This window comes from Furipterus horrens, unplaced genomic scaffold (assembly GCF_987537825.1).
Source record: "Furipterus horrens unplaced genomic scaffold, mFurHor1.1.pri manual_scaffold_5, whole genome shotgun sequence".
Lineage (NCBI taxonomy): Eukaryota > Metazoa > Chordata > Mammalia > Chiroptera > Furipteridae > Furipterus > Furipterus horrens.
In genome coordinates, this window is record NW_028327175.1 from 125,915,801 (window position 1) to 125,939,612 (window position 23,812).

The window sequence follows — 23,812 nt, forward strand, 5'->3', positions numbered from 1 at the left end:
TCTGCTCAATGAAAGAAAACATCAGCAAGATGAAAAGGGAACCAACTGTATGAGAAAACATATTTGCCAATAAACAAGGGTTTGATCTCCAAAATATGTTAAGAACTTATATTATTCAACACCAAGAAGACAATCAATCCAATTAAAAAATGAGCAAAGGACCTGAACAAACACTTCTCTCAAGAGGACATACAGAGGGTCCATAGTCGTATGAAAGAATGCTCAACATCACTAGACATCAGAGAGATGCAAATTAAAACCACACTTAGATATCATCTCATACCAGTCAGAATGGCCATCATTAAAAAATCAACATATAACAACTGTTGGTGAGGATGTGGAGAAACGGGAACCCTAGTGCACTGTGCCTGGGAATGCAGACTGATGCAGCCACTGTGGAGAACAGTATGCAATATCCTCAAAAAATAAAAAATGGAACTGCCTTTGATCCAGCGATTCCACTGCTAGGATTATACCCGAAGAATCCTGAAATATAAATTCAGAAGAACCTATGCACCCCTATATTCATAGCAGTGCTATTTACAATTGCCAAGTGTTGGAAACAGCCTAAGTGCCTATCAGTGAATGCATGGTTCAAAAACTGTGGTACATTTACACAATGGAATACTATGCAGCAGAAAGAAAGAAGGAGCTCCTACCTTTCGCGACAATATGGATGGAACTGGAGACTATTATGCTTAATGAAATAAGCCAGGTGGCAAAAGGAAAATACCATATGACCTCACCTAATACAGGAACCTAATGAACAAGACAAACAAATGAGAAAAATAGAACCAGAGGCATGAAAACAAGGAACAGACAGACAGTGACCAGAGGGGAGGAAGGAGGAGGAGAAGGAGAGAAAGAAAGGGAAGGGTCTAGTCCAGGAACTAATATTAATGACTCATGGACATGGGCAACAGGGTGGGGATTGACTGTGGGAGAGGGGGGAAGTGGGCAGGGCAGGGGAACGCAATGGGAGCAAAAATGGGACAACTGTAATAGAACAACAATTTAAAAAATGGAAAAAATTATATAAGCCAGCCCTCTGTCATGGGTAAGGAATATTCTCCAAAGAGTTTTACCTGGATTAAAGATAAAAGTGTTATCTGCTGAAAAAAAAAAAAAGCATTTTATGAAAAATAAAAAGGAAAGAAAAAGAGCTAAACAAAATGGAGATAAACAATCTATGAGATGCAGAGTTCAAGACATTGGTTATAAGGATGCTCAAGGAACTTAATGAGGACCTCAATAGTATAAAAAAAGTTCCAGTCAGAAATTGAGGATAACTAATGGAAATAAAGAACAATTTACAGGGAAACAACAGTAGAGTGAATGAAACTGAGAATCAAATCAATGATTTGGAACACAAGGAAGCAAAACACAACTAATCAGAACAAGAAAAAAAAAAAGAATTCAATCAATGAGGATAGTAAAAGCAGCCTGTGGGACAACTTCAATAGGTCCAACATTCTCATCATCAGGGTGCCAGAAAGAGAAGAAAAAGAGCAAAAAATTGAAACTATATTTGAAAAAATAATGAAAGGAAACATACCTAATTTGGTGAAGGAAATAGGCACACAAGTCCAGGAAGCACAGAGAGTCCCAAACAAGATGGATACAAACAGGCCCACACCAAGACACATCATAATTAAAATGCCAAATGTTAAAGATAAAGAGAGAATCTTAAAAGCAGAAAGAGAAAAGCAGTTAGTTACCTACAGGGAAGTTTCCGTAAGACCATCAGCTGATTTCTCAAAAGAAACTTTGCAGGCAAGAGGGGACTGGCAAGAAATATCCAAAGTCATGAAAAGCAATGCCAAGATTGCTCTGCCTAGCAAAGCTATCATTTAGAATTGAAGGGCAGATAAAGAACTTCCCAAACAAGAAAAAACTAAAGGAGTTCATCACCATCAAACCATTATTATATGGAATATTAAAGGGACTTACTTAAGAAAAAGATCATAACCATGAAGAATAGACTGGCAAAAATAAAAATCTATCAACAATTGAATCTGAAAAACAAATTAAGCAAACAAGAAGAACAGAGACAAAATTATGGATAGAGAGCCTTTTGATGGTTGCCAGATGGGAGGGGGATATGGAGGAATGGGTGAAGAGGTGAGGGGATTAAGAAGTACAAATAGGTAGTCACAGAATAACCACGGGGTCGTAAAGTATAGTACAAGAAATGGAGTAGCCAAAGAACTTGTACACATGATCCATGGACATGAACAATGATGTGGGGATTGCCTGAGGGATTTAGGGTGTTGGGAAGGGGAGGGGGTGGAAATGGGGAAAGTCAGGACAATTGTAATAGCATAATCAATAAAATACTATTAAAAAAAGAAAATAGACACTATAGAGTGATGTTAGCATCACTGTGAAGTGAGAAGACCCCATTGTAACCCCCTTTAAATCTTTAACTAGTTGTACATCTATAATTTAACAAAGGTTTCTCTGCTCAGCATGCTATCATGCCTGAGAGAGCCAGTCACACATCAGTATATCTGAAGGTGGGTGTATTGGAATGCATGGGGTAGACAGGATGGGAAGACAGACAGGGATGGCGCCTGAAAATGCAGTTCTCCTGTTTGCTGTGGCTGAGCCCACAGCCCCACCTCATATGGTAGCTGTGGAAAAGTCAGGGTGCAGCCCCCACACTACAGCCTGGGGGAGGGTAAAAGGGGACAGAAGCAATGTCAGGGCCTGAAAATCTAGCTCCCTCCCATGACTGTGGTGAAGCTTGGTAGCAGTAGTGAAGACACATCTACAGCCTCTTGGTATAGTTCGGTGGTGCCGGCAGTCATAGAGAACCTGGTAACAGCACAGTGGGCAGTGGGCTCATGAGCTTGGCTCCCTCCAACCAAGCCCATCCCCCAGCATGGTGGTGTTGCCCTGAGACTCAGGTGACCCAGACACAGCAGGAGCATCAACCATCCTAATCACCCAAGCAGTGACTCCCACAATAGGGACACCTTGCCACCATGACCCTGAAGGCACAAGTAGCACAGGTAAGAGAAAACAAAAACTTGTGTCAGAAAGTTTTCTGCCAAAAAAAAAAAAAAAAAAACAAAAACAAAAGAAAGACCTCTAATTATCAACCTCTTGAATCGTTAAAATCAAAATGGTACCTAAATAAAAAAAGTGTTCACTATTTCAAATATGCCAATAGAGGGACAACAAATAAAGTACAATGAACAATCAAGGTAACACAGGAATAAAGGCAATTCTCCAGAAACCAAACTCATGTCATTGAAAATTGGGATCTAAATAATAGAGAACTCAAAATAGCAGTCCTGAAAATCCTCAACAAGATAAAAATAAAAAAAAAACCACCTTGGAAAATCAGTTCAATGAGTTCAGGGATGAAATTAGTAAGTAGAAGAGTACTTTACTGAAGAGAATGAAACTATTAAAAAAAAGAATCAAATAGAGAATCCCAAATGGTGGTGGAGTAGGTAGAAGCTACGGTCACCTCCTCCCAGGACCAAACTGAAATTACAACTAAATTATAGAACAATCATCCTGAATAACTAACTGAAGACTAGCTGAAGAGAAGTCTTATAATCAGGAATTTACGAAGAAGCCATATCAAGACTAGTAGGAATAGGGCTGGCCCCACTCCCTTGGGCAGTGGCTCAGCTTCTGGAGGGATATCTCAGCTGCAGGGGGGTTCCCCCCAAGAAGCATGGAGTCTCAACCCCAAGCTGGGCTCTCCAGCCCAGAGCAACAGAGCCAGGAAAAGCTGCCCACATAACATCTGGCTGTGAAAAGCAGCAGAGTTTCTGTCTATCAGGAAGAGATGGGAGTCTGCTAGAGGCACAGGCATGCACCCTCTTACAGGACCAACACACAAAAATTAATTCTCAGACACTCATTCTAGGCTCTGATGGAGGGAGGGTGGAGTGGACTAGAGTCACATGAGGAGAGCCTTGGGTTTGTGACTCTGGGGAGAGAGCTGAAGAGATAGCCCCCAGGGTCCCTGTGCTGAGTCATTCTCCCATACTGTAGAAGCCATCTTTCCTGGGTGGAGCATCAACTTGGGGGAAGGGAGAACAATAGCCATACCCTCTGGACTCCCTCTCACCCCACTCTCTGGCACTTGTGCCCTGCTGAGAAGGTCAGCTGCCTTGGCCAGGGTATAGAAGTCTGGGAAGACTCACGGTTGTTAGGGTGGTCAGTGACTGAGTTGTGTGGCTTTGGAGTGGGGGCCACATACCACTTTCCTTGAATCCTGACCAGCACCTCCCATCATGGGAGATTCATTAGCCCCATCCCCCCAACTCTCAGTGGCCCTACCCTGCTGAGCTCTGTCTCCTCCTGGCAGAATCTGGAACACACTCTGTTGTGTGGCTCTACAACAGAGGCCATTTTTCCCTTGCATGCCTGACTGGAGCAAAGCCCTCCCTTCACACAGCAAAATCTTGGTCTGTTTGAGCCTGATAAACTCTGCTGGCCTCACCCTGATGACTCCCTGAGACCCCAACATAACACAAAAGTGTGTAAGCACCCAGGAGGTGGTAGCTAGGCTTGGTTTACCCAGGGACATTTGCTGAGCGGCCTCAGACCCAGCACTGGCACCAAGTTTGAACCTGTATCAGTCTGGTGAACACCACTCTCTTCTACCTGGTGACTCACTGAGAACCTACCTCATGCAACTCGAGTACCACCAAAGGCTCTTTCAGTGACTGAGCCTAACAGGCGGCCAGCAGGTGGAAACAGTGCCTTAGGATTTTGCTGACCTGCCCCCAGGCCCAGTGCTTATAAAAACCAGCATTGGTGCTCAGCCTAGTCCTTCCACGCACACCCAGGCCCAGCAGAGGCAGCCACACGCTGTGGATTGCTTGGAGCTCCGAACAGGCTGCCCAGAGCCCATCACAGGCAGGGCCTGACGTTGATCTGAACCGGAGTCCTTTCCAAGAGTCCCAGAACCAACCCATTCAGTGGCCAGCTTCAGACAACATCAAAGCAGGGTTCAATAAACTTCACAAGTGGCATATTCAAAGGTAAATCTTGACAGGCATTAAACCCTGCTGAGGTGAATTCTACTTAGTGTGATCAACACCTGCATAGCAGCTTGTACACAGTGGTCAGGGTTGATCCTCACAGCCAGTCAGCCAGAGGGTCGATTCCACACACAAACAGTCCAATTACAATAGAAGGACAGACATAACCCACACAAAGGACATTCTTCAAGCATCCAGCTCAGTATAGTAGGTGTTCTGTGGAGTAGTGATCAAGGAGACTGCATCACTGGTTCCTGAAGGACACCTACTACATAAGGCCATCTAACCAAGACTGGGAGTCACTGAAGAGCTATCCAATGCATAGAAATACACACAAAGAGGCAGCCAAAATGAGGAGACAAAAAACATGCCACATGGAAAAACTGGAGAAATCTCCAGAAAAAAAGCTAAAGGAAATGGAGGCAAGCAATTTATCAGACATAGAATTCAAAGAAATGGTTATAAGAAATCTCAACAGCATGAAAAAGGACATAGAAACCATAAAAGAGAGGCAGTCAGAAATGAAGGAACAATCTCTGAAATGAAGACTATACTGGAAAGATAAACAGTAGGCTAGATGAAGCAGAAGACTGAACCAGCAATTTGTAAGACAAGGTAGAAAAAAACACTCAATCAGAGCAGCAAAAAGAAAGAAGAACTTTAAAAATTGAGGGTAGTTTTAAGAGACTTTTGAGATAACATAAAGCATAATAACATTTGCATCATAAGAGTTCTGAAATAAAAGAGAGAGACCAAGAGATTGAGAAGCTATTTGAAGAAATAATGACAAAAACTTCCCTAAATGGTGAAGAAAAAAGACACACAAGTCCAAGAAGTGCATGGAGTTTCAAACAAGGTGGACCCAAAGAGGTTCACACCAAGACACATTATAATTAAAATGCCAAGGGTTAAAAATAAAGAGAGAATCCTAAAAGCAGCAAGAGGAAAGTAGTTAGTTACCTACAAGGAAGCTCCCATAAGACTGTCAGCTGAAGCCCTGACTGGTGTAGCTCAGTGGATTGAGTGCCAGCCTGCAAAACAAAGAGTCGCTGGTTTGATTCTCAGTCAGGGCACATGCCTGGGTTGTGGGCCAGGTCCCTAGTTAGGGGCATGCAAGAAGCAACCACACATTAATGTTTCTCTCCCTCTCTCCCTCCCTTCCCCTGTCTAAAAATAGACATATAAAATATTTTTTTAAAGACTGTCAGCTGATATCTTAACATAAACATTTCAGACCAGAAGAGATTGGCATGAAATATTTAAAGTGATGAAAAGCAAGTAACTACAACCAAGACCTCTTTACCCAGCAAGGCTATAATTTAAAGTTGAAAGAAAAACAGAGAGCTTCCCAGACACCCCTCAAAAAAAAAAGAAATTCTGAAGAATTCTATAAATGAGATGAAGAATGCATTAGAACACATTGGAAATAGAGTAGATCATATGGAAGAGAGAATTAGTGAGCTTGAAAACAGAAATCTAGAAATGATTCAGGTGGAAGAAAAGAGATAACTAAGCTTTTTTTTTTTTTTTTTAAATTAAAGAATCCTATGAGAACTATGTGACTTCATTAGAAATGGCAATGTAAGATAATGGGTATCCCAGAAGGAGAAAAGAGGGAGAAGAGAACAGTTTTTTAAAATTAAAGAACTCTATAGGAACTATCTGACTCCATTAGAAAAGTCAACGTAAGGATAATGGGCATCCCAGAAGAAGAGAAGAAGTGAACAGAGAGCCTATTCAAAGAAATAATTGATGAGAACTTCCCAAACCTAGAGAAGGAACTTCACATTCAAGTACAACAAGCTAACAGAACACCTAATTATGTCAACTCAAAAGCCTCTCCAAGATACATTATATTAAAATGTCAAAAATTAATGGTAAAGAAAGACTTCTCAAGACATCCAGGGAAAGAGAGAGAGTAACCTATAAAGGAAACCCCATCAGATTTCTCAGAAGAAACTCTGCAGGCCAGGAAAGAGTGGAATGATATATTTAAAATATGGAAAGATGGAAACTACCAGCCAAGAATAAGAAGTACATCTTTGTTGAGCAGTTATCTTTTAAATAAGAAGGAAAAATAAAGGCTTCCCAGACTAACAAAAGCTGAGGAATTTATCAGAAGATCTGCATTACAAGAAATGCTGACAGGAGCTCCTTTACCTGAAACAAAATGACAAAAATACACAAAACCTTGAGTTAGGCTGACAGAAGCAGAAAATTGTAACTCTATTTCAGAAAAGGGTGTTAAACACTTAATTATAACATAAATGTTAAAGGGGAAAACTCATCAGGAGACAGGTTCAATAAAATACACCACAATCATCTAATGAAATATTGTGCAACTTTTGAAAAGACGAGAAAGTTTCTACATACTAATATAAAAAGATCTCCAAGACACAAAGTCAAAAATAGCAAAGTAAAAAGCAATATGTGTAATAAATAAGCTACTTTCTATTTTAAAAAGAGGTAAATGTACACAATATTTGTTTGATTTTTCATAAAGAAACTATAAAAGAATACATAAATTTACTAAAAAATTAATAACAGTGGTTACCCGTGGAGAAAGGGGTATCATGAAACTTTGCACTGTATCTCATTTTAAGTTGTTTGTATTTTTGAACCATGTGACTTAAAATTCCTTTAAAAAAGAGCATGGGCTTCAAAGTGAAGGAGATATGGATTCTGACCCCCATTCTCCTAACTAACAGCATACGAAACAGAAATTCTTTGAGCCTCAGCTTTTGTATCTATTAAATGCAGATAGTAATAGTATCTTCTTCATAAGGACTGTGCATATTACTTGAGATTATATAAGTAAAAGTGCTAACATGATACCTGACAGTCAAACTTTGATGCATTTAAAAAAATTTAAAGTTCTGTTACTGTATGACCTTGACCTAGTTTCTTCCCCTCTCTACCACCCTCTGGCCTGGCTTACCCATAGTCCAACAGCCAGGACAAAGAGGAAGTAGAGGACCAGCACCGCGATGTCACCTGCTTCCAGCCTCCTCTGTGGAAAGGCCTCCAGGGAATCTGATTGTGGGGGTTGAGAAGTGCTGGGGCTGCTCTCCATGGTCCTGGGCGAACTTTCAATCCTGTGGAAGGTCACACGGGTGTCAGATGCCAGAACCTGGCACCACTCTTCTCACCCTCTCCGTGGCTGCCTCCTTGGAACATCCAAGCAAAGGATGGCACACCTCGGGGGTTGGGGGTGAGGAATGTATGTGGAGACATCCATCCAGCCATTCACTCATTCATTCAGCAAATATTTACAATGACGTTTTATTAAATCCATGGTTAATTTTTACCAATTCATTCACTCACTTGGCAAAATATGAAGAAAAATAAACAATTTAAACAGTACAAATGATTTCACTACCCTCCGCCACTTAACAAGCACGTGTCGGGACTGAGAGAAAAATAAGACGTTTGAGTCACTTTCTGTTTCCCACGTACCTTAAAGCTGGGTCAAGGCCTAGCCAGCAGTTTTGTCTGAGGCTCAGCCAGACAGTACAATCTTGTTCCAATAAAGTTGCACATATTTAATAAATGCCTATATAACACCTACTACACACCAGGCCTCATTCTAAGTGCTTACAAACCTGCAGAGTGGGCACCGTTGTTATCACCATTTTACAGATGGAAAAATTGAGGCACAGAGAAGTTATGTAACTTGCCCAAGGTAATGGAGCTCAAGTGGTAGAGCTGAAAGTTGAATGTAAATAGTCTTGCTCCAGAATTTGTGTTTTGAACCACTGTTCTAAGCTGTTTCTCAGTAAACTGCACTTCCATTGGTCATTTAAAGGATTCCTGTGGTAGGCATAATTATGTCCCCTTCAAGGTCTTTATATTTTAATCCTCAGAACCTGTGAATAAGTTAAGTTATATGGCAAAGGACAATTAAATTTTCAGATTAAATGAAGGTTGCTAACCAGCTCTTCTTAAAGTAGGGAGAGTATTATAATTATCTGAATGGGACTAATGCAATATAAGGGAAAAGGAAATCATAGATGACAGTGTAAGAAGGATTTGGCCCAACTTTGCTTGCTTTGAAGATGGAATAGAGCCATGAGCCAAGGAATGCAGGCAGCTTCCAAAAATTAGAAAAAGCAAATTAATAGACTCTCCCCTGGAACATACAGAAGAGATGTAGCCCTGCTGTTACCTAGGTTTTAGCCCGTTAAGACTCATTGGAAATGCATGACTTTTAGAACTGCAAGGTAATAAACTTGTGCTGGTTTTTCCTTTAAAAATAATTTATTCATTTCTGATAACAAGGTATAGGGGAGGCACAAGGCAGTGCCTGTGACCCCATGGCTGTCAATCCTGATCTCAGTATCTATAAATACCTTCTACAACACTAGGCTCATCCTGCCTCCAAGCCTTGGCTCACACCCTAACAGCTGAAGAGTATAGTATCCGACCATGTGAGAAGTGTAAACTTGAGTTTTCCAGCTTATTTATAAATACTGAAATGGAACTAGCTGTTCCAACTGTTGATTTCCTAAAACTCTCATGAATCAGTAGGTCACAGGAAATTGTGCCATACAACTCTACAAGCCATTTAAACTTTTAAAAAGGCCTTTATTCAAGAGCAGTGACCGAGGCCTCTTCTGTGTTCCAAGCTTCTAAGGCCCAGGGTGCCTGTAGCCCCAGAGCGACAGCACCCAGGTATCCCCCACTTCCCAGGGAACAGCAGAGGAAGGGCAGGCCAGGCCAAACAGGAGGAATTAATAATCAGTTTATTGGGCTCAGACCAGGAGTCCAGGTGTCTTGAGAGCCTCTGTGTATCTGTCCATTTTGTTCTCCACGTTTTTTCAGCCTGTTCCATAACCTCATGAGCTGTTTTTTCTTCCAGTGATGGATCTCGGCCTTCTCCTTCCTTTTCTCCTCCAGAGTGTCTGTGACTGCCTGGTACTTCCAGCCAACTTCATGGGCCAGGTGCCCTAGGTAGGCAGACTTCCAAGAAGGCTTCAGATGCACAACCTTCAGGGTCGCAGAAACCCCTATCAGCTTCTCCTTGACATAGGGTGGGAGTATCCCATCAAGCACCTTAGGGCATTTGGTCTTGTGGGGTGCATGCTCCCTCCCATTGGCAAAAGATGCTGCGGGGGGCTCGAAAGTAGTAGGGCCCAGGAGTTGGGCTGGTGTTCATCCACTTGCAGAGGATGAGCAGGTACTTCAACTTATTTCTGCGGAAATTGCCAGAAATGTTGATGACCTCACAGAGCACAACCATCACTTTCCAACCCATTAGTATCTGCTTGGCTGCAACGGTCACCAGGTGGCCTAGGAGATGGCCTCAGCCACGGAGCACCAGGACCTGCCCTTCTGTCACCTTTGGCAGCTGCCTTGGAAAGAAAGTTATGCTGTTTTAAGCCACTAAGTGGTCAATTGTTACAGCAGTAATTAGAAACTAACAAACTTTCCAAGGGTGATTTTTTTACTATGAGTGATTCAGGCACTGACTTATTCTTGGGTTAAGATGTGATTCAACTCAGAGTGTCAGCCTTCAGGGGTTTAAGAATGGAAACATTGCTCATGGGAGTGGGTTTTTTTCACTGGACCATGAGGAAAGCATTCCACAGACCCACGCATGGGAGATTTAATGTGGTAAGTTTTGTTCAGGTGGAAGGCTGCCTCTGTGTCTCATCTCTGCCCACCCCAGGATGGAAAATGTCCAACTGTTTCCTCAGTGAGGCAAAGACAAAGGCTAGTGTCCAGACTTTCTGTGTCAAAACGTAGTTCTTTGGAGCCCACAGGTGGATGCTAAGTGGTCTCAGTCCCCATCCAGGAAACTTAGCTTGTGTTTCCGGCTGCAATCTAGTGCTGCACTGTGGTACAGTATTCAGGCTCCTGCTTGGAGCCTGCAGTTTGTAGTACTCTAGGGCCACATGGTTATGGAGAGAGAACACACAGGCACACAGAGGAAGTACGGGTTCTCAGGTGAGAGAGACAAAGAGCTTCTTTGTTCTACTAGGATTATATTATCTTGGGAAGGATGAGGAGTTTTTTCAAAATAACCAATCAACTCTGCAAGATTTTGTGGGCATTTAAAAAAAAAATTTTATCCTCAAATGGGTACTTTTTTTTTTCAGGATTGCTTTTAGAGAGAGTGGGGAGAGAGAGAGAAACATTGATTGGTTGCTTCTCATAGGCTCCTTGACCAGGGATTGAACCCACAACCCAGGCATGTTCCCTGACTGGGAATTGAACCTGCAGCCTTTCAGTGTATGGGACAATACTCCAACCAACTAAGCCACACCAGCCAGGGCTTTTGTGGGCTTCTGATGGATCCACCCACTAGCCCTTTTCCAGGTTAGACTGACATGTCTCTATGGGCAAGCACCTCCCTCTACACCATTTTGACTTCTGTTGTGCATGTGCTTACCTCCCCCAGCTCGCCCCCACAATCCAGTACTGGAGGGAGGGGAAGAGGGGTATTAATCCTTCACGGGGCAACACTGTGATCCCCTGGAGTGTGTGAAGCTATAGCTTCCTGGTGAAGTAAACGGCTTATGCTCCTTGGTTGATTATGCGCAATAGCATCCAATTCCCTTTGCTTCCTTCCTTATTAATAATTAGCTAATTATCTATGGTAACAAAAAAACTCAGTCCCTGCCTTCCATGACGTGCAGCTCAATAATGAAATAAATCCATTCACAGATAATAACCATAGCATGCAATGATTAGTAGAGTGGAGATGCTTAGGGACAGATATGTTAAGGAGTCCAGCTTAGGAGCCATACAGCCATCTCCACCACTGACCAATCCTGATAACTTGGACAAATTTCTTAATTTCTCTAACATTTAGCTTTCCCATCTGCAAAATGTGGCTATTAGAGTTGATAGTTTATAGATTACTGTGAGCTACTATCTATGAAGCGTTGAGCACAGTGCCTTGCACAGCTGTGCTCAATAAATTGTAGCTACTGCTACTACTACTATTATTGTTTTATTAGTTTCTACAAGGTGGAGTGAGGCAAGAGGCAAGGACCGCCCAATTTTACATGAAGGAATCCAGACAGCAGCATATAAAGTGGATTTTGGTGGATGAATAGGTGGTCCCATGTGAACGAATTGGGGTTGGGGAGCATTCCAGGCTGTGACAACAGCTCCTGCTGGTAATAAGATGTGAAGAAGCATGACATGTTTAAAGAACCAGCAGATTCTTGCCTGAGCATTAAGATTGGAAAGGGGGAGATGAGCAGTGAGGCTGATCAGACATGAAAGTGATTACACCAGCCCTTTGATGTCATTGAAAGAATTTTATCGGTGGTTCTCATCATATCAGATATCATCTTCTGTTTTTATAACAAGTATTTTGTAATACCCCTTTAAAAAGTTTCTGAGATCCAAATGTTAGGGGAGGTTTGCCCCTACTCAACAAACCATTCTCAGGCACCAGCAGGATGTCCAAGAATTGAACTCGTTTCAGACACTATCTACCCAAAGAAATCATCCGATTAATCAGATTAAGGGTTGAGGCCTACACGATTGTCCCCACCCCCTCCAACATACACATACATTCAGAATGCCATTTGCAAGTCCAGGCTGTCACCTGTGCTTCTGATCGACTGGCTGTAGGTTGGAGGTTCCAATGACACCTTCTCCTTGGGTTCAATTAATTTGCGAGAATGTCTCATAGAACTCTGAGAAATATTTTCTGAGAAATAAAAGGAAAGCCATTTATGATAAAATAATTATGCTTCAACATGAAACTGCCTGACTGTACTGAAAGACTCAAAGGGGCAGCCAGATGCTTCTGATGGCACAGAAGCAGCTATGTGTTTAAGAAGAACAAGAAATGCAGAAGCCTTTGTACTCCAGAAGCAAAGAATAAAGAGTGAATCTACAAACACCAGAATAGAAATTCGTATATATACCAGGTGTTTAAATTTGTAAAATTGTTCTGTGGTTTTAAATGCTATGAGGAATTTCAAGCAAGTGCATGAATGTCTTAGTTTAAGACAGAGACCTCTGAAAAACATTTGAGACAACGTGGGGGTAAAAAGCGGGTACATGTTTTCATTAAAAATCCCCCAATATATTGTGTTTTATGTAAACGAGATAGATCCTAGCTTCAGATAGTCACAGGCATGTTTCCACCCACATGATGCCAGAAAGCTTTTTGTTCACGGGCAGCTCTGTGCGTTTCATGGTGTCTCGCTTTTCTGGCATCCACACACCAAATGCCAGTAGTACCCCCAAATCATTGGGACAGCCAAAAGTGTCCCATCAGTTTTTAAAACATCTCTGTGGGGGGAGCAGCAGTGTCCCCATCCCACACCTGCTCTAAGTTCAGAAATCACCACCGAAGGGTTCCAGACAAGGAGGTGGCATGATCAGATGTGGGGAGGCTTGGCTAGAAGCAAGATGGTGGGCAGGAAGAACATTGAGTTATGAGTTATGACAGGGGATTAATTGGCAGAGTACGTGAGGGGTAGGGAGCACTGGGGAACGATTTCCTGCTTCCCATCAGAACTGCCCAGTGACTGAACGCTTAGTTGCCTGTGCAGGATTTTCTTGTTCTTGGAGTAGTTTCTCATCTTCCACACTATTGACATTTGGGACTAGGTAATGCTTTGTTATATGGGGCTGCCTCATAGGATGTTTAACAGCATCCCTGGTCTCTACCCACTAGATGCCAGTAAGCACTGACAGCCACCAGTGTCCCCAGGTTGAGAACCTAAAGATCACAAGAGGCTGGATGTTCACCGAGAGGAGACACCTGAGAGAAGCTCTCAATGCCATGACCATGCCAAGGGTAGCTTTGAACTTCTCTCCCTGGGGCTGGGCCTCTCTCTTGTTCTGTTGGGAGGATGCTCATAGCTTCTAAGACCTGGGACATGGAGGCAAAGAGCCAAGTAAGCATTGATCCACAGCATTTACGGAAGGAAGAGAGGGGGAAGGTGGGAAGGGGAAAGGCAAGTATTGGGCAAAGCCAGCTCACATCCTTACCCTGCTCTCATGCAGGAGTGTGTAGCAGAAGCCCAAATGCCAACCCAATCATCTGAGCCTCTCTCAGGTCTCGGACTGAACCTGAGACCTTGAAGAGAGAAGTGGGAAGGGAGGACAGAAGCTGGATCTCCATAGCTTTCTTGCAGGGGAGTGGAGGGCCTAAGCAGCAAAGGCATATCTGGAGGCTTGGCGTGGGAGGCTAGATGGTCCTTCAAGGTGGTCTCAAGGGCAAAGCCCCTATTAGGTAGGTAGTGTTCTTATTTCACTTTGTAAGCAAGGAAGCTGTGTCTGCAGCTGACAAATGGCAGAGTTGTGACTCAGATCCAGATTGGTCTGACTTGGAGCCTGCATTTACAAACATTTCAAACTGCTGCTTCCAATGATGAGGGTGAGAGGCTTAGGAAGCACTTAATTGGAGACTGGGATAGATTGTTCTAGAACCCAGCAGGTCTAACAGGGAGGAAGGAGGGAGGAGAGACAGAGGGCTGACTGGTGAGCCAGCCTTCCCCTGTCCTCGGCCCCTCCGCCAGCTGCCTCTTCCAGGCCCCGGCCTGCCTGGCACCAAGACGGGTGGGTGCAGACAAACAAGTCACTTCTCTCCGCTCTGGGCAGGCTGGCACCACTCGAAGCTCCTCCTGCATATCAGGAGGTGGGGCCCTGCCAGGGCCAGGAAGGCCTGGCTGCATCTTCACCATGGGACTAGGAGCACAGACCAGAGAGACCACAGAACCCAAGTGCTGCTGCCTCGGTCACAAGCTCACAGGGGAGCCCTCAGGTGCCCCTTCTTCAGTGAACCCATGAGCACTTTTATCCAAGTGCCAGGCATGGAGCTCACTACATTTGTGGTCTTATGCTCACCAGCTGGCGAGGCAAGCACATTACACACTTCCATCCTACAGGTGGGAAACGAGACACAAGGAGGTAGAAGTGAACTGGGCTCAGGCCCTGGCTGTGCCACTTGCTTCTCAGGCACAGTAAGTGCCAGATGTGGGATTAAAAAAAACCCAGGTCCCAAATGGAAGCTCGTTGTAATTATCCAATACTGGTGCCTCTGTCTTCCCTTTGCCCTTTCCTCCTGCCCTTCTCTCCTCCTTTCTTTCTTCACCTTCAATCTTTTGCTTCCTTTCTCAGTTTCTTTTCCATAAACACTTATTAGGCACCAGCTGTGTGCCAGGCTCCATGCTAAGCTCCGGGCACTCAGGGAGCAAATATTTATTAGGTACCAGCTGTGTGCCAGACTCTGTGCTAGGCAAGAAGGTCAAAGAGGCAAGCAAGGTGGACCTGGCCCTGTGCAGCACCCTGTGTGTCCAGACCCACTGGATGAAATGACCCTAGTGACCTTTGCCCCTTGCACTGCCCCAGGAGGGCCACCTTGGTGGTGGGCTCCTGTTTCACTTCCTATGAGGGGTTCTCCCTGGGTGGGAGGAAAGGGTTAACCAGAGTCATGCAAAGTGGCCTTATAACAACAGCTTTGTTTGCAAGAACACCCTGCCCCTGTGGTCACCCATGGGCCAAAGAACAAAAGGGAGCTGGGCCACAGGGATGGCCACTCTCCCTCTTCCTTTCCGCTGGTTACATAATCTGCATTGCAGATGTGGAAATTTTCCACAGCCCGGTAGAGGTGAAGACTGGGGACCGAGTGGACAGGTGTGGTAGGGAAGCATTCCCTCCTGTCTTTGCATCCACTGGTGGGGCGTATATTGTTCTTTATAACTTTTGTGCATCTGAAACACTTGATAATGAAAGTAAAATAAGCAAACAGAATTTACCGCATAAATACATTCAAAGACACAAAACAGTATTTGGCTAGGATTGGGCATAGCTGCCGAAGAATATCAAACACATCAGCAGGGACAGAGAACGGGAGAGAGAGAGAGAAAGACAGACAGAGAACCTAGAGAAGGGCCTTGCATTGAGGGAAGATGATGGTGATCATTGCATTACAAATTTTAATTGCAGGCAAAATACTCTCCTGGAAATAGCTGTGTCATGACAAAGCATGAAGATGTTAGAAAGACATTGCCTGGTTCAAATCCCCCTTCTGCCTCTTATTAGCTCTGTGATCTAGGGGCCAAGAACCTCTCTGAGACTCTATTTTTTCCCTATAAAATGGGGATAATAATCAGACCTATGTCACAAGTTTGTTAAAAGCATTAAGCACATTCATTACATAACATAATTAGGTCTAGAATACTTGGCCTTTCCCTGTCCTTATAAAACCATTTTTAAAAAGAGCATGCGCTTTGTGGTCAGGAAGACCCTGGCCACCTACACGTGTGTGCCTCATCTGAAGCACACAGTATCCCTGAGAGGTCGGGTCTGATGAACCCCATTGAACAGTTATGGAAAACAAAGCTGGGTCTTGGGCGCAAGGTCACACTACTAATAAATAACCGATCCATGGCTCCACCCAGGCTTAACTCTTGAGCTCCTAACCACTGGTCAGCACATGGACAATTGGCAGGGAAAGTTATGGGGTGATAACAAGGGCTTCACCTCCCAGACTCTAGCCACTCACACCCTTTCCAGCCATTCTCCTGCGGCAGCTTCAGTGGAGCTAACTGCCCACTCCACAGCCTGGCTTTTGACTGGCTCAGGTCTCAGATGCCCAGCAAGACTGGTGGTGGAGGCAGACCAGTCAGAGGGAGTGGGCCCCTTTTGTAAGGTGGAGCCTAGAACTGTGGAGGGAAGACCTGAAGGTCTGCCTCTGGCCAGTTTGACCAGTTAAGCTATAGGGTTCATCAGCAACAGGTCTTTAGAAAAAGGCTAAGAGGACAGCTTCCAAGGGACTTTTGGTTGAAGCAGAGGAACCAACCCCAGCCTATTGGGAAGAGCCACAGCTCTGGTATTTAGGAAAGGTACTGTAGGCATGGCATGGCAGGGCAGCTCTCCCCAGTCGGTTCACAGATGGTATTGCACGTAAGTGCAGGGTACCCAGTGAGTTTTCTCTTCCACCTTCCTCTGCCCTCCCGTGATGACCTTGTCTCATGATTCCTGGAGAGAACAATAGTAGTGAGAGCACCTTGTAAGCCCCAGACGTATCTATTCAAATGACAATGTGGAATCTCAGTGGAAGCCTTGTCAGCATTGCAAACGTTACTAGTCCGAACTGGAGACCATGATCATCAGCAGCTTCTAGTCAGTCCTCCCGTTTCACTAAATGGCAACTTCATTCACCCGTTTCTTACACAAGAAGTCCAGGAGTCATCCTTAAGTCATTCATTCATTCATTCATTTGTTCACTCCTTTGTTCACTCACTCATCAGGTGGTCTATGAGTACCTACTCTGTGGAGCCACTATGCTAAAGCACCAAGGATGCTGTAGTTCACAAACATACCATCAAAGTATTTAGAATGTTCCTGTCTCAACTCCTAGAATCTATTGACACCTAATCCCATCCTATTCCACTTCCAAAGTACGGCCTGAATCCATCCACTCTCCCTCATCTTGACTTCTCTCACTTTCATCCAAGCCACTTAGAGCAGGAACCTTGTCTTGCCTCCCTGACACCACTCTTGCTTCCTTCTGATCCACCCTTACATGGAAGCCAGGAAGATACTTGAATATACAACAAATCAAATTATTTTCCTGCTCAAAGCATCTTCCTGTTGTGGCCTTGCCCATGTCACATGGGCCTTCTTTTCATCCCTTGAGCACTGTTTCATACCTCAGGGTCCTTGCCATTCTGCTCCCACTGCCTGAAATACTGTTCCCTACACACTTGGCTTGATGAACTTCTACTCTTCCTTCAGACGTCACCCTACTGTCACATCCCCAAAGAGCCTTCTCTTAGTCTCAACCTAAATTTTGTCCTTAAGTTATTTGTCTTCAGAACAAACATGACTTCGCATCGCCGTTGAATCAAGCATGACATTTCACTTGTACAACTCTCGTATTACTGCCTGTCCCTGCTACATGGTAAGTGAAGACTAATGTTGTACCCCCAAAGTAGTGTTAAAAGGAGATACAAGCAGCCCAAACAGAGTCACTTTTGCTCAACCACTTCACCAAAGCAAAATGAGCAAAACTTGCAGTTTCAGCCTCTCCCCAGAGTGGAATTTTAAACCAATCAGTCTGGAATTTCCTGGTTAGCACTACTGAGTTCATCTGCCTGATTAGACTGCTTGCTTTCCCCTAAGGCAGCGGTTCTCAACCTGTGGGTCGCGACCCCTTTGGGGGTCAAACGACCCTTTCACAGGGATTGCCTAAGACCATCGGAAAACACATATATAATTACATATTGTTTTTGTGATTAATCACTATGCTTTAATTATGTTCAATTTGTAACAATGAAAATACATCCAGCATATCAGATATTTACATTATGATTCATAACAGTAGCAAAATTACAGTTATGAAGTAGCAACAAAATAATTTTATGGTTGGGGGTTACCACATCATGAGGAACTGTATTAAAGGGTTATGGCATTAGGAAAGTTGAGAACCACTGTCCTAAAGGATGTTGTCTCTGCCTGAAATAGTCTACTTTTTAATTTCTTAATCCCACCCTGTTTCTGCTGTATAAACCTCCCGTTTTGTACAACCTCTCAAAGCACCTTTCTAGTGGCTGGATGAGATGCTGCCCAATTTATGAATCACTTAATCAAGCCAATTAGATCTGTAATTGACTTAGTTGAATTTTGTTCTGTAACAGCAGGCACTCAGTGAACATTTGTAGAACAAGAACTGTGGAATTTTCAGAGCCAGTGCCACATAACCTGACTCGTTAAGAACCCCCACCCCAAGACACATCCCCAGGATGCCTTTTGGGGGAGGGCACATCTCCCAGACGCTGCCCAGAACCACCCAGCAGAATCCATTGGAAATAGGTGTTATGGGTAAACTCAGCCATGGGACTTGAGTCTCTGTGCAGCCTGGGGTCAGTTTATTAATGGCCCTCAGGGTCTATCTGTGAATTAGGGGGGCTGGGCTCTCACAGGGTGACTATGACAGTTAGACCAGGCCCAGGACAAGCTACCCCCTGCTTGTGCACAGCAGGTACCAGTGAAAACTCCTTTTGCTTATAGTCAGTAGCAGCTGCGCTGCAGTAACAATAGCAATTTATTGTTATGTAGATGTTTTCACCTGCCTTTTCTCTTTGGGTCTCCACACCATGAACTTGGCTGGGATGAGAGTCACCTTTCCATTTAACAGATAAGGAACCTGAGGCTCAGCGAGTGGCCAGGGACCTGTAAGTGGAACCTATGCCCTGCTGCTGCTGGCTGTGCCCACCCCTCAAAACACACTCCACCTGCCTGTTGGTGATAAGACTTGCCTAAGGAGAGGAGCTCGGCACTCCTACCCTGGGCTCTCAGCTGCAGGCTTTCCTACCAGCACGGTGTTCTGTCCCAGGACAGCTCCTCCAGTTTGCAAAATGGGCATGGGAGTGGGGCGCCTTACCTTCCTCTGGATGCAGGGCCCACCTGCTCTGGGTCCTGTCAGTGGCTTCTGCGGCAGGAGGAGGCAGAGGCAGTGAGAAGGGACACCTGGGCTCCTCTCCCTTGCAGCCAGAGCTTAGGAGAACAGTTGCAGCCCTCCCTCCTGCACTACCTGCTGCTTGCTGAGAGAATTTTCTTGCAGGTCAAACTCCAAATTCCAGGCTGAGATTAGAAAAAGTGAGAATGATCTTTCCAAGGACAAAGGAGGGGCTGGGCCCAGCCCAAACCCTTGAACTGGAACTCAAAGTCATCCCTGTGAGAAGGTGGGGTGTCCTGGGTTCTACCCTTGGCCTCCCTGGAGACCTCACCTGATGTGGGGCCATGGCCCAGAGGGGTGGTAGGTGCTCAGCTTCATCACCCACTCTTCCACTGGTCTGCCTCCATTCTGGGGACAGGCAGGCTTGGACAGCTGAAGGAAGGGGGAGGACAGGTGCTATCGGGGGAGGCAGGGGAAAGAGGAAAGTCCCAGGAGAGCATTTCAGTGCAGCCCAACTGCCTCCCTCTGCAACAGGGACAGTGACCTCTTTTGTTCAGCCCCTTTTCCCTGTGCTCTCCTTGTTCTGGAGACAGGCATCTGGAGTCCTGAGCAGCCATCAAGAGTGACCAAGCTGTGGCCGGGGGCCCAGGTGTGGCCCCGACACCAGGAGAGGCAGGGACAGAAGAAGGCTTTCACTGGGCACTCAGAGCATTTAAGACTTTTAAAAAAAATAATATTTGCAGAACAAGAGACTTTAAACAAGACTCTGGATTTCCCACTTGGATGGAATAATCTGAATAACAAGGTCCACATGGCCACAGGGCAGCCACCAGCTGGAGCAGGCCGTGGCCGCAGACCCGACCTTCAGCGCGCCTCTGCTCCTCTGGGCCTGCTGGAAGTGTCAGAGGTAGAATCAATCACCAGTGAACAACTGTTTAATCTATCATGACTAATGAAACCTCTGTAAAACCCCCCAAAGATGAGGTTCTGAGAGCTTCTGGGTTGGGGAACACAGGGGATTTGGGGGAGAATGACACTCTAGGGAGGACATGGAAGCTCTGAGCCCTTTCCCCACATCTTGCTCTACGTGTTGCTCCCTTCTGGCTGTTGCTGAGTGACATCCTTTCAGAATAAACCAGCAATCACGTGAGTAAAATGTTTCTCTGAGTTCTGTGAGCCAGTCTAACAAATCAACGGAAGCCTGAGCTCTTCAGGAGTTGGTGATTCCTGCTGAATTTTCTACAATCTTCTAGAAGCACAACTTCATCCATCCACCATATAACAATGTTGGCATTTATTGTAGCAACTGAAGAGCAAACCCAAGACCATGAAGCCGCCAAGCTTTCCTAATCAGCAGGCAAGGGTGAGACAGAGCCCAGTTTGAGTAAAAAAAGACACATTTTTTTGACCTAGTAACTACGAGACCTGAGGCGAATGGGCAGCCCCTCTGAGTGTCCTCTATGCCCACTTTACAGGGGATTCAATGAGGATTTAGAGATGGGCAGGGAAGCAACTGGCCTACAAAAGTGCTCGTGTCAAATTTGACTCCTTCTTTCTTCTGAAAATGAATCCCCGCGTTAACCAGAAGCTGCCTGCTTTGCATTAGATTGCCACTAAGAATCTCAAGCCTTATCCTTTCTCTTATGGTGGCTTCAACAAGAAAAAACTGTACATTTTCCTCTCTTTTTTCCTTATTTATTTATTTATTTATGTCTTGTTCATTCCCTGCTCCCAAAGTCACGGTTTTCATAGACCTGGGTGGCCTTGTCTCAGCAGCTGCCACAGGACAGAGCATGTGTGAAGTGCTCAGAGGCAGACCCCAGACTCAGTCCGGCTTCTCTGCTCCAAGCTGTGCGTTTTTGTGTAAATCACTTTAGTGCTCTGAGTCCAGATCTTCTCATCTAAAAATCGGGATGTCATAATAATAGTACCAAGCTCTTTTACCAGGGAGACTCAATGAGGTAATACATATAATAGTCTTCATAATTCTAAGATGTTATTTTTCTTTTTTTCCTCTCATTATTTCATAAATGTCCAGTGCAATTTTCAGGAGGCTACATGACACAAAGTATCACCACAGAGTGAAGGCAGAAGCAAGCGTGAGAGCCCAGCTGTCTTCTATTAAACAGGACATTAGAGGGGTTTGCAAATATGTAATACTGTAATGTCACTCTTCTCACTAAGTATTTTGGGAAAATAAAATTGGTTTTCATAAAGATGTTATTTGCCTAAGATGCTATGAGTTAGTTATTGTTCTTTTTAAACAAATTAATAAATATTGTTAATTGTTTCTTCATTTAAATGTTTTATTTGGTAAATACCTATAGTAGAATGGTTCCTTATAAAGGGTTCCTGAGACCAAATACTTTGAGAACAGCTGCTCTGCGACAAACTTGATACAAAGCAGTACATCTGGGAAACTCCTGTAAATGTTCCATCTAAGTCCATAGTCATTCATTCAGTGTGTTAAAAGGTGTGTTCTAGTAAAAGCAGACCCTCTGTGGAAAACCCATGTGTGAGCCTGTGAGCTAAAGCTGTCTGTAATTCAGTAGACCCTGCTGGTCAGTGTGTAGTGAATTGTTAATGAGGTAACAATTAATTGCTAAACACTTTAACAGCAGGTCACCCATGAGAGAGATGTTCAAGTTTGGTGTGTGACTTCCACACACTTGAAGATTATTAGAGTGAAACAGAATTCCAGGGAAGCCAGCTTGACCAAACTGCAACAGTGTGTGCCTGGGTCATAAGAAGATGTTCTGCCAATGGCCCATTGTCATTGTCATTGTGTGCAGCCAGCTGCATGGTACGTGGGCTCTGCCTTCAGCATCTGGTTAAATCCTGGCTGGATTAATTTTGTGGCTTTTGGCAAGTTCTTCACCTCTCTTTGCTTCAGTCTCCCAATCTGTCAAATAGGGTTGTAAAGATCAAATGAAAGAATGACCTGAGGTAGGGCTGGTCAGCAAACCCTGCCTTTGTTTCTTCTGAGATGGCACTAGTCAACCTCATGAGTGGCCGGCCAGCTCCTGCTCATGACCCAAGAGAGCATGTGATCTAAGCAACTTCTTCCTCATTTGCTTAAGAGGGCACACCAGGCCCTGAGCACGCACTCTTTTTTGCCTTTCCACCAGTCAAGATGGCCTCAGAGGCCACGTGTAGGAGACAGAACTACTGCTGACAGTCTGGGTCCTGAGGGACAAGAGAAGCCACTGATGTGGAGCTCCTGATGGACTGAGATGGGAGACAGAAAGGATCTCCTTTCTTAAGCCATGTCATTACTGGATCTCTGGTTATAACAGCACAGCCTTTTACCCTAAAGCATTTGTGCAAAGCTGTGCAAAGCATTTGGAAGAGCGTCTGCCCATGATAAGCACTGGGTGGACTTTGGCATTAGGACCCTGCTGTCTTGCTCTGGGAGGACAGTCTTGTCTCTCAGCACAGGACACATACATGTGACACATTCTATCTCTTTGTCAGTGCCACAAAGATTCTTGATTCTGCATTTGGACTCCATGAATTGTGTGACCCTGAGCAAGTTATGTCACCTCTCTGAAACTGGCAGTGGTCAAGTGTCAATGCAATCCTCCATGCAAACTATTGTGTTTAGTATTGTAAATGCTAAATAAACGTGTGTTCTTATTTTAGTGATGATTTTCAGTATTTCTAGTAGAGACTGTCTCATAAATGTCCACCTATTGTTTTGAATCTTGATTCAATAGTGTCATCTAGCAGGTGTTTTGTCCAGCTAGTGATCATCCTAAAATTAGGATCATCTGGTTTCCAGTCCCAGGTTCCTCCCTGCCTCAACTAGGCACAGCCCATAGGCAGCTGGGATAAAACAGAGAAGGCAGATGGGACCCACTAGCCACAGGTTAGGAAATGTCACTCTGCTCATGGTACCTGTTGACATCGTGGCTATAGTCTATGCCTTGATCCAAGTCTGACCCAAAGAAGCTAATAGTCCCAAATGTTTCACAGGCCACACATTATATCATTGTGTTGAGGAGGAAAAACTTCTATCCCTCATGGTATAGTAATGAGATCTACATGAGTCAGATTAACAAGAGAAAATAACCAAATTTTATTACATATATATGCATGGGAACCCCACATACATGAGAGGTTCAGAGAGAAGGAAAATGAGATATATAATAACATTCTGAGCTAAGGATGAGGTAATGTGCCTGGGCTCCAGAGAGGAGGAAGGTAATTGTAGGACAGTAAGAAGAGCAGATGTTCATTGATTGGCAGTTTGTGCTGCCCTATAGATAGATAGGTCATAAAAAGTTTATTTCTGGTGATAACTCTTATTATGAGAAAGGCCCATAATTTAAAGCCTTTAAGACAGAGGTACAAGTTTCTTGTGATCCTGTAGGGTCTTAACTCCCTTCAGCTCAAAATAATTTGTATGCCAAAAGTGGCACATTTT

General features: G+C 44.3%; 1 protein-coding gene and 1 pseudogene across 2 annotated transcripts in view; both read right to left on the bottom strand.

The window, feature by feature from the left end:
- Window positions 1-19,538, bottom strand: part of SLC5A11 (solute carrier family 5 member 11) — a 68,558-nt gene extending 49,020 nt beyond the window's left edge. For both annotated transcript variants that reach the window (XM_090277725.1, XM_090277724.1), the window contains exons 1-2: window positions 19,372-19,538; window positions 7,948-8,104 (exon numbers count right to left, since the gene is read on the bottom strand). In XM_090277725.1, coding sequence (XP_090133851.1) covers window positions 7,948-8,082 — 135 coding nt within the window. In that variant the 5' untranslated portion in view covers window positions 8,083-8,104; window positions 19,372-19,538. The remainder of the gene's footprint in view (window positions 1-7,947; window positions 8,105-19,371) is intronic.
- Window positions 9,761-10,164, bottom strand: LOC150009749 (large ribosomal subunit protein uL13 pseudogene; annotated as a pseudogene).
- Window positions 19,539-23,812: the final 4,274 nt, after the last annotated feature.